This window comes from Mixophyes fleayi, chromosome 6 (assembly GCF_038048845.1).
Source record: "Mixophyes fleayi isolate aMixFle1 chromosome 6, aMixFle1.hap1, whole genome shotgun sequence".
In the NCBI taxonomy this organism is placed as follows: domain Eukaryota; kingdom Metazoa; phylum Chordata; class Amphibia; order Anura; family Limnodynastidae; genus Mixophyes; species Mixophyes fleayi.
In genome coordinates, this window is record NC_134407.1 from 188573581 (window position 1) to 188590654 (window position 17074).

At 42.1% G+C, this 17074-nt stretch overlaps 1 protein-coding gene across 4 annotated transcripts in view; it reads left to right on the forward strand.

The window, feature by feature from the left end:
• Positions 1-17074, forward strand: part of LOC142094955 (phosphatidate phosphatase LPIN3-like) — a 56287-nt gene that overhangs the window by 26828 nt on the left and 12385 nt on the right. For 2 of the 4 annotated variants that reach the window (XM_075177628.1, XM_075177627.1), the window contains exons 2-9: positions 9605-9799; positions 10491-10586; positions 10956-11179; positions 14783-14890; positions 15116-15221; positions 15307-15487; positions 16309-16384; positions 16576-16601. In XM_075177628.1, coding sequence (XP_075033729.1) covers positions 9608-9799; positions 10491-10586; positions 10956-11179; positions 14783-14890; positions 15116-15221; positions 15307-15487; positions 16309-16384; positions 16576-16601 — 1009 coding nt within the window. In that variant the 5' untranslated portion in view covers positions 9605-9607. Of the gene's footprint in view, positions 1-6597; positions 6682-9604; positions 9800-10490; positions 10587-10955; positions 11180-14782; positions 14891-15115; positions 15222-15306; positions 15488-16308; positions 16385-16575; positions 16602-17074 lie in introns of those variants that run through there. The other 2 variants (XM_075177626.1, XM_075177630.1) reach the window with 2 other exon arrangements.

Genomic DNA, 17074 nt, shown 5'->3' on the forward strand with positions numbered 1-17074 from the left:
AAATTTCCATCGCAGCAAATGATAGCAAGAAGGGTGTTTGCGGAGCATAGAAAAAAAGTCTCTATGTTGTTGCTATTAATGCCCCATTATGTCATTTTTTTATACTTTTTACACTGTAAATTCTACCCTGTATAACTCAGGGTCAATAGCATCATTGACTGAGGGAATGATTATGAAAGCAAGTAGCACTTTTTCAGAACTACTCCTAATGGTGATACTCTCAAACACAATATAGGCAGACCATCAAAAAGTCCCGCCATTATCCCTAAAGAGCTTCTCTTGCACCATCTCTTTGTGTTCCAGTGCTGATCACAAGTTCCTCTCTCTCTAACAGGTGTGGGCTCTCCCACCTGAATCATAAATCCCTGAGCAAATCCTTCCCTAAAAAGCTGTGCTGTTTGCCTATTAAAATAGTAGTTTAGCCACGGCCTTCCCATTTTCCACTGCTGCCCTATTTTTCCTAAAGCATCTATCGGACAGATGAGAACCACTGCACACCCTCTTCTAAGCTGATCCTCACTGAATGCCTAATAGGTACCTTGTCTTGCAGCTGATTGCTTGGTGCCCTGAAAGCTAAAGTCTGTTACCTGAAAAGTGGGTGAGCATTTGCATAGCATTAATGACAACCACATATCCATGTCCTTACAACCCCGTGGTACAGCTATATGTTCTTCCTTTCCCTACTGGAATGCCTTGTCATAATACCACCAAGCTAACCAGCTATTATACCTCTGAAAATGGTATATGTACATAAACAGGAACAAGCATTCTTGTCTTGTTTTCTCCTCAATATTACTAGCAATTGTCACAAATGCCTGCAGCCAATGTCCAAAAGTCTGACTCTTAGTCCACACCCCATGTTCTCTTTAAACAATGGAAACAACATAACAGTGTCTATATACTTCCCCCTCAAGCTTTTAATCTTAATGTTAAAAGTAAGCTCTCTGCTCACAATACGCCTCATTTTCAATCACGGTGCAAGTAAGCCAGAGCCATGCAGCAGTCGCTTAGTCTGGCAAGTGGTTTTGGGACATAGTCCCTTCTACTGCACTTTGTTACAATTTTGGCTCCTGGGATCCTGCCTTTGTTACTAGACCGAAATCTGCTGTCCTGGCATCAGATTCCCTGTTTTTTACTTCTCCTATAAATTGCACCCTTAACCACACAGCAGATGGACCCATTTTGCTCTCCAAATCTTGGCCTTTGGTTACAACCCTACTCCATAAAGTTTTTTGAACACGTACTTCTCTATTTTGTGAGTTTCCACCTACTGTGTAATTCAGTAATGTAAGTATCACATTCAGTGCCTCTTCAGGAGTCGCCTGGACCATTATTTCCTGCTGCATTTCCTGTACCAACTTTTTTAATGTTTCAGATGTGTCTGACCCTACTGTGGATCATAGTCACTTGTGCCGTGTTATGATCCTGCTGAAGGGACCATACGCCAGCTATTACTTGGAATCGCCGTTGTACCACTCCAAATTTCTCCTTCTCTCAGCAGACTAACATCATTCCCTTGGAGACTTGGAGCAGGTTCAGTTTCCCACAGCCAATCTCTCTTTCCAGCATGTGCATTGGATTACGGCACCTGTAAGAATACAAAACACCTATCTGTTGAAGGCTATTGTTCCATCCTCGTGTTCTGTTGGAAGGTGAGGTGCTTGTGCCCTTTGACTTCATATGCCCCTGCAGCATCAGACATAACACAGCTCTTCCCTCCTTCCTTTCCTCCTCCTTCCTCTCCTTCTCCTTTCACATCTATGATGGGACATCTTGATTTCCCACCATATCTCAGGAGACATCTCGCAGTTCCTGAACCAACAAGACTTCCCCTGCTCACGGAACCTGTGACATGCCCCCTGCGGCAGTCATGACCCGTCGTCTGATCCTTGTCAGGTGCTTTGTGCACACACAAACAAATAGTGGTCATCTTCTAAATACATTTTAGCCCAAATAATTCTATCTAAATAATCTTACAATGAAATCTGGTCATATGACCTTTCTCTGTAGGACCAAATTACAAGACAATCACATTTTGCAGATCTAGTCAGGCTTGAATAAACACATCATAAGGTGATCCATGCATCCAGCCTCCCCATGAAAATTCATATTCAATCAGCCAGAATGATCACTGATGGTATTTGGAGGCCACTCAAGTTATAATGTACGGCCAACATGATCAAAGACAACTAAATGTGAACCGATTGGATGAGTCCAGTATATGAGATAAGGACTCGGCTCCTCTAACTGGTATTGATAGAGGGAAAAACTCACCTGGAGTACATTGCTACTACCACAGTGCACAATTGTGTAATATCATGTGGTGGACTCTTAGCAGGAACTAAGTTCCTTTCAGAACTGCAGATGTTCAGGAAGTAATCACCTCTAGAGACATTCATAATATAATAGTAAAATGTATGTTCTGAAATTATGAGGTCCTTGAAATGTCATGTTTATAGGTTGACATATATAGTTACCTATATATTAGAACTTTTGCATATATTCACTTTGGCACTCGTTATGCACAGAATGTCACCTTGGTGTGTTCCCTGTGCCTCTGCAGTAGCTATGATTGTCCAAACCCATTTCAGTGTGTATCTTCCTCTACTGTAATAGCAGCAGCTATAATAGTTTTTAACAGCTGGCTGCACTTACTGTAAAACACATGAATTTAATTGAAGTCTATAAAAATTGGACACTAAATGGAAAACAGATTATTCCCACTATGTATTCTCACACCCTGCAAGTTTCCGTCCTCTAAATATACTCTGCAAAGCAAGGAACACCAGAAGAATGAAGCAGAATATGAACATCCGTTGCAGAGCAAGTTATATCAAGCTGCTGCCTAAGAATTCACATAAAGGTGAGAATGTGCCACTAAATATTCTTCATGGGTTCAGAGAACCTATCAGTGTCAGTGGCTGGAAAGTCATAGAAAAGGATGACTCTGATTAAGTGAGATAAACAGGTGTAATACGCCTTTCCATGGCCAGGAGTACTTAAAGGTGTCATAATAACTTCTTATGGTCAGCATCAGAGTGCATTTCAATAACCAAGATTACCTGCATAGTATGTTAGTGATATAAGGGAGATGAAGTCAGATGAACTGGTGCAAATTGAACTCACAAAGTCCAATGACCAGGAGACCCTGTGTCATTAATAATGATATTAAGTAGCTCGGGCAGCACGGTGGCTTAGTGGTTACCACTTCTGTCTCACAGCACTGGGGTCATGAGTTCGATTCTGGACCATGGCCTTATGTGTGTGGAGTTTGTTTGTTCTCCCCATGTTTGTGTGGGTTTTCTCCGGGTGTTCTGTTTTCACACACCAAAAACGTACTAGTAGGTTAATTGGCTGCTATCATATTGACCCTAGTCTGTGTGTGTATGTTAGGAAATTTAGACTTTAATCTCCTATGGGGCAGGGACTGATGTGAGTGAGTTCTCTGTACAGCGCTGTGGAAATAGTGGTGCTATATAATTAGATGATAATGGTTACTTGCCTCCTGGGGCACTCCTGCTTTTGCTGCATACATAAATTCAAGGGTGTTATTAGGGGAGGGGAGTTGGGGACGGCCTGGCACTTATGAGGTGTATGGCATGCCACCAGAGGACACGTGACTGTCACGGGTATCAGAGCTGAAGATTTACCTGCTGGTATTGGCGTGGCTGAACTGAGAGGTGCGTAGTCTAACACACCTCCAGTCTTCTCCAGGGACCCCCACAAGGAGGTTTGGGTTTCGCTGCAAAGAGACAGGCAGGTCGCGGCCCTCCCAGTTAGCCACCAGCAAAGTAATTGGTGAACAAGCGTAGGCGTGCAATCCGAGGTCAAACCGTGCGGGCAATGGAAGTACCGAAGGAGCAAACAAACCAGAGTCAGGAAACCAGAAGTCAAACCAGGAGATCTGATCTAAACCAGAGGGAGATCCAAAAGCAGAGTCAGACAGAACCGGGTCAGAGTCCAGATAATCAGGCAGGATGCTTTGAGCAAACAGGAGCGCTGGAGCATAGGGAGACCTAGATACTCTGGCACCCTTGTGGTGCCAGAAGCATCTTTATAATAGTGTAAGGGAGCCTCTGATTGGGTATTCGACGGACAGGACACCAACAGAAGCACCCCGTTGCGTATGCGACGGACACACGAGTGAACCGTACACGCGTATGCTGACGCCAGGCAGAGAGAACAGAAGACATCTCGTCTCTAGGCGTCAGGACAACGGTTACGCAGATAAGGAAGGCGATCATCCCGGCACAGAGTGGAAGTGCGGGAATGGTGCCTGACAGTGGCACGCTCCATAAGTAGCATGACCACACAATTCCCAATGTTGGGAGGTATGGTATAAATATTTACAGTGACTAATTCCTGCATAAACTAGGAACAATATAATATCTGTTTGAAGATTGGTATTGAACGTGTGCATTTATCATTTTGAAAAATAAGAAGGATCCTCAGCCTCTAAAAAGTATCAAAACCCACCAAGTTATTAGATGAGATGTCAGCTCAGAATAAAACGGTTACCTATCCCTCTACGGCATTTTTCTCTGATGCTTACCCTTCCTGGAATGCAAATGAATATGGAAATGTTCAAAAAGTAGAAAGAGAGGCAGGTGGTATTATCAAAGGTCAACAACAGCAGCGGCTGAAAAAAAGTCTTTACTACCCCAATATATTGTATGATGTCACGGTGTGTGAGGAAATAGTGTTTATTTAACAAAGTAATTTACTTTCATAACATTCAGTCTTTTCTTTATTATATATAATTTGTCAACTCCCCAGGGTGCAAACCTCCTCCCAACTGTTTCTATATTGTGTGTATATCCTATTAAACCGCAATATATCCTTTTTTATTCTTAATACAACGGATCAGATGGGCGACTGTCAAACCAATACAGGATACATATGGCCCTCGTGATAATTGTTGACTCTTTAATCCTCTTCCTAGCTATTCTGATATCACAGGGTACAGTACATTTACATATGGTTAGTCTACGAGTGGATAGTGATGTCGCCTTACCAGCTTGACTAGCCAGCCGTAGGTTAGCCTACTATCTGGTCTGTGTGAAAACTTCTTGCTTGAGCTCTAATCTCATAGTGTGATGAGATGGTTTCCTGCAGACGTAGTGTGCGGCCTATAGTGTACTCATAATCAATAAGCTAATATTGGTTTAATAATTTTATTCAGTGTATGTGCCCATGTTCCCATAGTTGTTAACAATAATCAAAACGCAGAATTTCTAGATGGAAATGGGGCTCTATATAAAGCGATCTGCCACAACATTAAAATCACCCGCCTAATATTGTGTAGGTCGCCCTCGTGCCATCAGGGTATACCGTTGCCATGAAAGAGTGTTCTTGGTCTGCAACAATGTTTAAGTAGGTGGTAAGGGGTGGGGTACGGAATAATTTTGAGTGACAGGGAGGGATCATGTGATCCCTCCACACATGCGCTGTCCAGCTCTGCTCTTCGGAGCAGAGCTGACAGCACTGAAATCTTTCAATTATGATAATGTACGCCAGCTTCATGACAAGTTACCGGAACTTGTAAGATTGCGGTTGGGAGCAGTCACCATACTGTAGAATTGTGACTGCTCCCAAAAACAAAAAGAAATGTAAAGCAGAAGATATCCATGATATCTGCAGCGATGCATCCTTCTTAAATATGTGGGACACATGGATTTTACGGTAAGTGCACGATAGTGCACCATCACTGTTTGTTAACTATGGGGCACATTTATCAATATTCACATAACGTGAAAAGTAGTTTTCAATCCTTATCGCAATGACTATTTCTCACATTTATGTACAGCCCTGCACAGAAACAGCAGTTCCGAAAAACTGCTGTTTCTGCGATGTAAAAAATCATACTTACCCCCCTCTTCGGGAACCGCTGTCTCCGGATCTTCTCCTCCTTCTTTTCATTCTTCAATTGCGCATGTCCAGTTCCAAGACCTGCACATGCGCACACAGATCCCCTCTCTGTCTCTGCAACGATAGTTGCAGAGAGAGCGCGCTGAGTGACAGGGAGGGATCATGTGATCCCTCCACACATGCGCTGTCCAGCTCTGCTCTTCGGAGCAGATCTGACAGCATTAGATTTCTTCCATTCCGATGACATTAACATGACAAGTTCCTGAAAAAAATTTTTTTTCGGGACTTGTTAGATTGCGGCCAGGAGAAGTCACCATTCTGTTGAATGGTGACTGCTCCCAAAAACGAAGAGGAATGCAAAGCAGCAGATATCTATGATATCTGCTGCGATGCACCCTTAATAAATTTGCGGAGGACAGGAGGCACCTTAATGACCCGTTAAAAGCACTATCGTGCTTTCTTAAATATGCCCCTATGCCCCTAAATCAGAACAGCTGGAAGGTAGCTATTATAATCTGCCACTGGCTACAGCACAGATTACTGTGCACAGAAACAGACATTTCAGCATCAAACCTGCTAAGCTGCTAATTTATTTCAAGAAGCAGAAATGTGATGCAACAGAGATAGCACTAACCTCACCAGGAAGCCAAGTTTCTAATCAAACAGTATCCAGCTGTTTACAAACTGCAATTCCCAGAATGCTTCAACATTTACTGTTGGATTCTGGGAGTTATATTTCTGTAATATTAGAAGTGCCGAAGGATTCCTTCCTTAAAGTCTGTCTGGCAGGATGATGAAGGACTTTGCACAAATGTGAGTTTAACAATGTCACAGTGTGATCCTATCTTGTTCCCTGCACGTAAGCAGTTTGATCTTTAAAAACAGTTTTTGTACAGGAGTCTTTACAGGAATGACAGTAGTATTCAGTACAACAGGCAAAGTTTTTGCGATTAGTGCACTGGTGAATGTAAACAGTGAATTCCAAGGGCTGGTCTTGTCATATAATTACAAGCATTCAACAGGACCTCGGCCTCAGACATAGAATAATGTACCATTTATAAGGATGTAATGTATAGCATTTATTCAAGCAGTTTTACTTGTATATTTTAAATATTAAATATAAGAGAAAAGTCACAGATACAATTACACTGATGCTGTCACTGAAATAATCAACAATAGAGCACTTTTGGCAGTCCAGATTTCTCAGTGACTGAGGATACCAGTAAAAACTAATTAAAGGGACACTAACCTAAAGAAATATATGTGCTTAATAGTGCCTATCCTAGAAAAATGTTTATGCCAGACATAATTATTTGTTATACCTGCTATGAGGAAACTCATGGGATTGTGCCTGCTACATATTTGCCTGCTCTTTGGCAATTTGATCTTTCTTGACCTGGATATGGCCCTAATAACATCATACCCCACCCTTTATGTAGGGTGGGGTGTGCTGTTCACATATGTGGCATGCCAATAGGCCATGCTGCCAAGATATTGTATTATAAAAGGATTATCAATCATCACCTGTCACTTAGACAGGAAAGTTCTGTTAGGAGATACCTGGATTATGGGAAAAGGAAAGCAAATAATGGAACTGGTAAATAGAGAGCTCTGCATCAGACATATCAACTCATATCATCAAAGGAACTTGGTAACAGGAATATTTTATACATTCTTCCCTTAATATTTATATTAGATGCATGCAAAACAAATAAAAATATATGCAATGGATATAAAAAGTCTACCCACCCTTATTGAAATAACAGGTGCTTATGATGTAAAGCCTGAAATTAAGATTAATTATGTCAGACCTTTTTCCACCTCGCAACCAACAAAGACAATTTCTTATAAAAAATAAGTGAAAATAAAAAACTATACCAAACCTAAGAAAAGAAAAAAAACAAAAACGTTATTAATAATAAAACTATAAAGCATTTTTTCTTGTGTACCGGTGAGATAACAGAGGGGAGGTGAAATGCAAGTGTGGAGGGGGGCAGGGTACTGAGAATTGTGTTATTTTGTATCTTTCATACAGAAAGTATGTGGTGGAGATTGGGGCCATGGAGCACTGTGTGCATGGGGAGAGGTAGTAAGAGACCTAGTGGGATAATAAATATATAGTATGGTCCGACCACATAACGCATTTTTAGGATGCTGCTCAAAGTGACCTTGATTTAGGACAAAACACTCAAATTGCATACCACAGCATGTCAGTTAACTTGCTGTAAGATTGCTGCCTCAAATGTATAAATCCACCAATCCACCCAACAGTTCTGCAGTGCATGACATGCTCTGCTGATGTAAGTGATGTAAGATAGAGAAACTCCTTTCGCCTAACATGACAATTAGCTACTAAGTAGTAAGTTAAATAGTTTTTGTTCCTAATGCTGCCATAGGTATTTTGGCATAGTCCAATTTTTTATATTTTTGGGGTAAAATGTCAGGCCCACAGACTGTTGGACAGCCTTATTTTAGCGAAGTTACATGTATTTTGCTGGTACACTTAGGATTGATGTTTGTTATATTCATAAAATACATTATTACTGTTTTTCATTTGTGTAGTGCTTACATTTTTCATAGCACTGTATAACTGGAACTACACAAACAACAATATTGACAAATATTGTGTATAGTCAGTCATAGAGGTCCCTGCTAAGGCTGGGTACACACTGGAGGGTTTTCAGCCAACTGTCGGGCCAATCACCCGATAAACGACCGTTCAGCCACATATTGCGCTAGTGTGTATACTCACACTATGAACAACAATTGTTCCAAAGTGCCGATTTGTCGTTTCATTTGGTTGGTTGTACTTCTGTGTGTATACACTCACGATCACCATCTCCATAGAGTTTACAGAGTCATGGTCTTTTCAGCTGATGCCGGCAATGAACATGTCCTGGTGACTAACTGTAGAGGGTGCTGTAGATGGAATAGTTTGTTTGTTCGTTCTGAGACTGAATATTTAGTTTCAGAGTCACAGAAGCTAACAAAATTCGTTATGCCATGTGGATAGGTATAACAAGGCGGTTAATCAGTGTGACAAGGAATAGGAGAAGGAAAAAACGAAATAGTTTTCATTAACGGAAACTAGCGATTTTGCTGCAAAGACAGTGTAGGAAAAGTGGTTAGGAAGAGGGGGTGTGGCCAGGTCGGCCCCATCTTGACAACTAACAAAGGTATATATATAGACTAGGGTAATGTAACACCAAAAACAGCAGTCATGATCAACAAGAAAGAAAAAAAAAGCATAAATAAATGAGAAACAAGCTTAACATTACGAGCATCGATAACCTTAAGGAGTTGTCAATCAGAGATAATTATCATTATCAGCAATATTTAATCTCACATTTATGCAGACGATAGCAGTGTATAGATAGAACCACAATACATTGCTGACAGTAACATGCAGACCAATGACAGGAAAGAAAAAGTAAGACCATAGCAAGTGCAATCTGGATTAGATATATCTTAAATTATGACAGACATTTTGCAATCGCATTTAATTTACACTTTTTAATTTTCTCTGATTTGATTTTAAAATATCTGATTTAAAGATTGGATAACTAGCTTAAGAAATTTTTTAGTCTCGCCGTCTGATCCTTTTATGGGTGTTATTGCATCATGGCAAGACTTGGTCATTAATGTTTTTTTTATCACATTATTGCTGTGTATGACCTTTGTTTGGGGGATGGTGGTTACCAAGCTGACATTTCTTGTGCTCCCTCTCCTTTTTCAGAAGATGAATTACGTGGGGCAGCTGGCCGGTTCTGTACTGGGCCGAGTGCGTGAGCTGTATAAAGGCGTCAATCCAGCAACGTTGTCTGGCTCCATTGACGTGGTAGTGGTCAGACAGCCCGATGGTTCATTTCGATCTTCTCCTTTCCATGTGCGATTTGGGAAACTGGGCATACTACACTCAGCTGAGATGACGGTGAGCCTGTAGATCATATATGCATGTAAAGCAGAAGAGATGCACTGTAGATTGCAGGGTTTGGTATGACAGGGCCGTCGACTACTCTGAAGGTTGCCTACACACACGGCTGCTTGCCCTGACTGCCCAGTACCCAAATTTATATAGGTACATACATTCGGGCCAGATCAGAGAAAGCATAGTTAGAGTGGTGGGAAGATGACCACATACACAGTACGATGAGATAATGGTCCAACCAGATGTACCGGCCAACCCATCTCAACATCGTAACGATTTCTTTCAGGAAATTATGGCAATTAGGTTTAAAGCTGCCTGATTGGTAGGAAAGAGTTTAATGTGTTTGGTCACCATTAATCCAACCTTAATCCAGGCCTATAGTGGTAGAGACCTTCTCTGTATTTCTCATTTCCTGTCGAGGACAAGAGAGTCAAGTAGTAGATAGCTGACAGGGCTTTTCCATCTCTGGCTTCAAGGCCGATAATAATTAATGAGCCAGTGGATCTGTAAATTGGCAACTATACTAAGGAGAGTTGGTTGTGTCATAGCAGATGACCCTTAATCTTGGGTATTATCCCTTCAATACAGCTCTGGTACATTCTACATTTGCACTAAGTGTGCAGTTTACGAGATATAGAATCTTTGGCAGATACATGTATTTCAGGTTTAGTATGTCGTTAAATCTTTCTTCCAGGTGGATATAGAAGTGAACGGAGAACCTGTGGATCTGCAGATGAGACTTGGAGACAATGGAGAAGCTTTCTTTATCCAAAATGTGGAGGAGAATGAGGTAAGTGGAAGATGGTGTGTGGGAGTCTTGATATACCCTCATACTATTAGAGAAAGAAGAAAGGGATAGGTCTCTGATGACATTACATGCACCTCTTAGGAATAAGCTTTATACAAGTTTTAATTCTTGAAACCCTCAGGAATATGTATGTCTGTGTTGTACATTGTAGAGTTGCATTCGTCGCCTTTCCTTTCCAGAGATGCTCTTAGGAGTCAAATGGTTCATAATATGGCAGCTATCATTTCATTATTTATAGCTACAAGCCGGACAACTTGGTCACTTTAATTTGTTCTCTATAAACCATATCCATGTGTTCTTGTACTTGGTTAAGGCAATAAATGAATATTTCCCTTTTTCTCCACTTTAAAGGTTCCTCAGCCCTCCATCACTTACCCTCACCTTCCTCACAACCCTTTCCTACTTCATGCCAGCGATGGTTTACCTGAGGCTTCCTCAGCTTCCCATTCCCCCCTCTCTCCCTTAGACACTCCTTCTAGGCGACAACGCTGGGGAAAAAGGGCTACAAAGAATAGAGGGGACGAGACATCTGGAGCAGCCGGGAAAGAGGCAACAAGCACCACACTGCCTACATGGTAAGAGACGTCTGTGTATGTTTTGTGACATGTCAAGGTGTCAGATGTATAAATAGCTGTCAGTGACAACTGGCTGACCGCTACATGGCAAATATCCAGTTATGGGGGACATTAGGGATATCCGTTGTTTTCGTGACAAGATCAGGAGATGTACATCGGGTTGCAATGCATGCCATGTTAACGGGTATCTGTACACTGTGGGAGCATTTATAGTGTGTTTGGAGGTGACATCAAGGCTAATCCCCGATAGAACCTTTTATGGAAAGGAAAAGAAGGGAGCTACCATAGTTTGAAGAATACGGAACATAAAATCTAACAACTAAGTTGAACGTTGCAATTTTTTTTAGAAGGAAAAAAATGTTTTGTTTTGAAGTGTAGATTTATTATACTGTGTGGTTTGTTCATATAGCCTGCAGATGGCACTGATGCAATAGCTGGTCATGAAGAGGTTTTATTGTATGACCTAAAGCTAGATCTAGATATTTACAAGGAATGCAATTACTCAGGAAAGCCTTTTTTTTATAATACAAAAAAGTAGTGTGCAGATTTTACAATAATATCATATTATATTACAACTGGGACAAGAGGAACATGTTTTGGGACAGTTACGAAGCTGTACCTGTGTGAGTATCATAGGTGGGAGTAAGATCTAATAAAGAATTGAGCTTTCAGAGATTGGGAAAGCTGGGGAGACGTCTTGTAGACAGGATTTGGAGCTGTTTATCAGAGCGAAGGTGCAGGGCTGAGATAGATCTATGAATGTATGAAGGAGAATTCGAGATGAGGTTTGAGATGTATGAAGGGAGGGTGGAGTTGAGGGGTTTGTAGGCAAAGTTGAGTAAAATGAATTGGATTCTGGAATATATAGGGAGCTAGTGTATTGAATAGCACAGCGGTGCTGCGGATGTGGAGCGGTGAGAGAGGAGTCCTGCCGCAATATGAAACATATTAAAACTGGGTAGATGGGTAAGGGGAATCCCAGATAGGGGAACGTTGCATTAGTCAAGGCGGGAGATGATGAGAGAATGGATAACAGTTGTGGTTGCACGTTGGGTAAGAAAAGGCATACTCTAGTAATATTTAGAAGGGTGAGTTGACAGGTCTGGGAAAGAGACTAGGGGGTAAATGTATTAATGTCCGGATTCTTCAACTCCGGCAAATTCGGCGTCTTCAGCGCTTAAATTTAAAGCGGCGCTGCCATGTAAAGGGAAGTTTCACAAACACACGATTTCCCCTAACTGTCGAGATTGATGTGAGATCAGGTTAAACAGAGCAGCATTTTAGGTGAAAAATAGAAAAAGTTTATTTTATCAAAAGGCACAGTGAACTTGCACCTTGCCACACACCTAGGCACTAGTCCAGGTTGTGGAGGTGACTCCAGAGAGAGGAGAGACATTTTGCAAAATGCATTGGATGCTGTCACGGGCACTAGGAGTCTTTACCCAGGGATCACCAGGTGATAAGCTTACCAGAGGAGTATAGATGGTAATATGGTACTCTGGTAGCGGGGTGATCACGGAACAGGAGACAGCAGATGATAGAGATGCTCGGGAAAGTCTATGACTAGCAGCACTGGTAATATATATGTAGTAATACACGAGGAACTGAATGGACAAGGACACGTGAGGGTAGTCAGTGGTCTTCAGTAGCAAGTTGTACCACTGCTATAGTGAGGAGGAATGTCCAACAGAAACGAGGAGGTGATGAGAGTCAGCGGTCTGCGTTTAGCAAGTTGTACCGCTGTCTGGGTGAAGGAATGGAATCCAGGTGAAGTTATCCGGGGAGTCAGTGGTCTGCGTTAGCAAGTTGTACCACTGCTATGTGAGAGGACACTGGAACAGGTGACACAGGAAACAGGAATCAGTGGTCTGCCTCTAGCAAGTTGTACCACTGAATATATATGTGAGGAGGAGCACGGGGAGAGACTGCAATACAGAGGATACACAGGCACCTTGAACTTGATCCACAATGACATGCACAATATAGTAATGACGAACAGCACTGCAATAATACAAAGTCACAGAAACTATCCGGGCAAAAGATAACACAGTCAATGATGGCAAAAGTCTCAGCGGATAGTAAGCTCCAGAGGAGAACAACTCAGTCCAGCAAGATATGCAATACACCAGCACAGTCAATGAGAAGTATGCATACCGTGGTTCAGGAGCAGGCTGTCAGACAGGAGTGCAGAGATACCTGAACGGCTGGAGGCCGGCAGGATGCGAAGTCCCTGGAGGGTGAAGCGGTAATCAAGTAGGTGCAGCGCACAGGTAGGTAGACCAGCAGGGATAGCACAAATACTCAGGAAGCAGTAGTATGTAGAACTAGACTCCTGGAGGACCCTGAAGAGTAGCGATGGTCTAGACGAGATGCAGACTGGCGAGTAGACACCAGCAGGAACACTGAGAAGCACAGGGAGCGGATCAGCTGCTGCAGGCACGAGTAGAACTGAGGAGTAGCAGCCAGCAGGACTCTGCAGGTACACGGAGGTAGCGGATAGAAATCAGCAGGTGCAGCCACGATGAAACACGGGAGAGTAGAGCTGAGCTGGAACTGTTGATCACGGAGAGCAGCGGATAGGAATCAGCTGGTGCAGTCTCGAGGAAACACAGGAGTGTTGGGATGAGCTGAAGACTGTAGCGCACGGAGGCAGCGGATAGGAATCAGCTAAACAGTCACGATGAAACACAGGAGTGTTGAGGTGAGCTGAAGACTGTAGTGCACGGAGGCAGCGGATAGGAATCAGCTAACAGTCACGATGAAACACAGGAGGGTTGAAGTGGTCTGAAGGCTGTAGTGCACGGAGGCAGCGGATAGGAATCAGCTAAACAGTCACGATGAAACACAGGAGGGTTGAAGTGGTCTGAAGACTGCAGTGCACGGAGGCAGCGGATAGGAATCAGCTAAACAGTCACGATGAAACACAGGAGTGTTGAAGTGGTCTGAAGACTGTAGTGCACGGAGGCAGCGGATAGGAATCAGCTAACAGTCACGATGAAACACAGGAGAGTTGAAGTGGTCTGGAAACCACAGGAATCAGCAGCGCTGAATACACGAGGAAACACAGGAACACCTTCAGAGGCTCATGGGGAATGAGACTCCAAGATCAGGCAACGAGGTATGGAACTCAGGCGCTATAAATAGGGAGTGTTGCCTGATCAGCCAATTAACCAAAGGGACAGGTACTGAAGGTTTGAAAGGGCTGCGCATGCGCAGACCCTCAGGATGGTGGACGGCCACGGTTCCTAAACACACGGGAAGAAGCACTCACAGTCTGGTGAGTGACAGATGCCCTATGTTAAAGGGTATGTTGCTGCACTCTGAGAGTCCTCTACACATTTTATATTATAGGTACACAAGCTACATGATAAGTGCAAACTAAGGCATCTAGTGTGCTTTTCCTGTCATCATAGTCTTCACTTAAATAATACTTATCACAATACTTATATATCATACTATACAGTTCTTATAAGTTTGCACAAAGGTTTGCATATATATTAATATTACTCGTGTATATAAAGCAGCTTACATTTAGGCTCGTTACTGTACTTGTATACTATACCAGCCTGACTGGCCTTCTCTGACCTCTTTCACCCCATCTAGTGACTCCATATATTTCTCCTTCTCCGAAATTGCTGATCATAGCTCCACTTCTCAGGGTAATGATTTCCTCAACGGTACTGAGGAGGAGCCCTTCCAGCCATCTACAAGGTAACACGTGAAGGGAACAGGAGGTAGATATATGAATACATTTGATAAGACTGACATGTTTATGTGTGTCTCGCCCTGCTGGATATACTCACGTTTAATGAAACGTTACTGTGATGTATTTGACCTATTATATTGTGAGTAACCTTTTTAAGTGCAATGTTGTGCTTGATATGTACCAACTGCTGACCAAAAATAGACTAATTTTTCCTATCCACATTTCATCAGTAGTCGATCACCCTCCCCTAAAAGTGACTCTGAACTGGAATTGAGAGTCCCTAGCTCACCTTGTTCTGAGAACTGCATGGAGTGGGACTGGGGAAAACTCCCACAGGTGAGGAAACAATATCCCTCTTATGTTTGGCAGTCCACACTCTCCATGAAAGTATCAACTGCAGTGACTTCCTTTCCTCTGGCAGGTTTCTCGGCTGGATGTAGGTCCCCAAATATCACAGTCTGCCCCATCCAGTCCAACCAGGGAGCTTCTGTCACCTTCCACTGACTCACCAGATCCCGAGCACCCTGACATAATAGAGGAATGTAACACATTTCCTAGCGTCCCAGAGTCTGGGGAAACCACTGTGGCCCAGCTCCATACAGGTGAGCACTGGAGTACAGTCCAGTTTTCAGCATATATTTTAATCATGTTTTCCAAATTTTAATTTAATTACTTATTGCATTACTTATTGTATGAGTCTCTTTCTGTTTGTTTTTTCAATTCTCCTTCTTCCTCTTCTTCTTAGTCTTCTTCTTCTTAGTCTTCTTCTGCCTCTTCTTTATAATCTTCTTCTTCCTCTTCTTCTTAGTTTTTTCTTCCTCTTCTTCTTTAGTCTTCTTCCTCTTTTTCTTCTTCTTCTTCCTTTTCTTCTTAGTCTTCTTCTAATTCTTCTTCTTCCTCTTTTCTTAGCCTTCTTTTTTCCTCTGCTTCTTCATCTTCTTTTTAATCTTCTTCTTTCTCTTCTCCTTACTCTTCTTCTTCCTCTTCTTCTTAGTCTTCTTCTTCTTTTGCTTCTTCCTCTTCTAAATCCTTTTCTTCCTCTTCTCCTTACTCTTCTTCTTCCTCTTCTTCTTAGTCTTCTTCTTCTTTTGCTTCTTCCTCTTCTAAATCCTCTTCTTCCTCTTCTCCTTAGTTGTCTTCTTCCTCTTCTTCTTCTTAGACTTCTTCATTTTCTTAACCTTCTTCTTCCTCTACTTCTTAGTCTTCTTATTCCTCTTCTTCTTAGACTTTGTCTTCCTCTTCTTCTTAATCATCTTCTTCCTCTTCTTTTTAGTCTGCTTCTTCTTCTTCTTCTTCTTAATGATCTTCTTCCTCTTCTCCTTAGTCTTCTTCTTCCTCTGATTCTTTCTCTTCCTCCAAGTCTCCTGCTACTGTCCAGCTCTTTCATTCAGTTTTTTGTTGGGTTCTCATATATCTCTTATAGATGAACGTCCAGCATTGCATCCCGATGATGCTTTGTCTCCTGACTCGCAGGAAGTGTCTCTATATTTTCCAAACAGGTCAGTGGTGGGAAATGGTTATGCATATTAGTGTACGAATGTGTATTGTATTTGTGTCGTCACAATGCAAATGTCCAGAAAGTACAGTGGGATGCAGTTAAATAGAATGGCTTATAATAATTGCTTAAAACTAAAGATGTAATAGGTTTAAATGTCCCTGAGAGTTATGTAAAGAACATCTTCCTTTGCAGTCAACCATATCCCCCACCACCTCCACCTTCTCACTAGGGATGTGCACCGGCGACTTTTGAGGTCTCGTGTTTTGTGTTTTGGATCCGGATTTTCGTTATTTTTGAGGTTCGGATTTGTCTCGCAAAACACTTGACGAAAGGTCTCGGTTCGGATTTAAGGTATTGGATTCGGATTTTTTTTGAAAAAAACATAAAAAGTTTAAAAATCAAGTTTTTGGGCTTATTTTCACTCCTAGGCTATTATTAACCTCAATAACATTCAATAACAAGCATTTCCACTAATTTACAGTGTATTCTGAACACCTCACAATATAGTTATTAGTCCAAAACGTTGCAAAAAGGTATCTTTCTGGACTGCGTAGAGGAGTGGGTCACCACAATATCTTAAAAACCCTGAACTTTTATGATTCGCACCAATAATTGTACCTGGACTGCGTAGAGGAGTGGGTCACCACAATATATTAAAAACCCTGAACTTTTATGAATCGCACCAATAAAT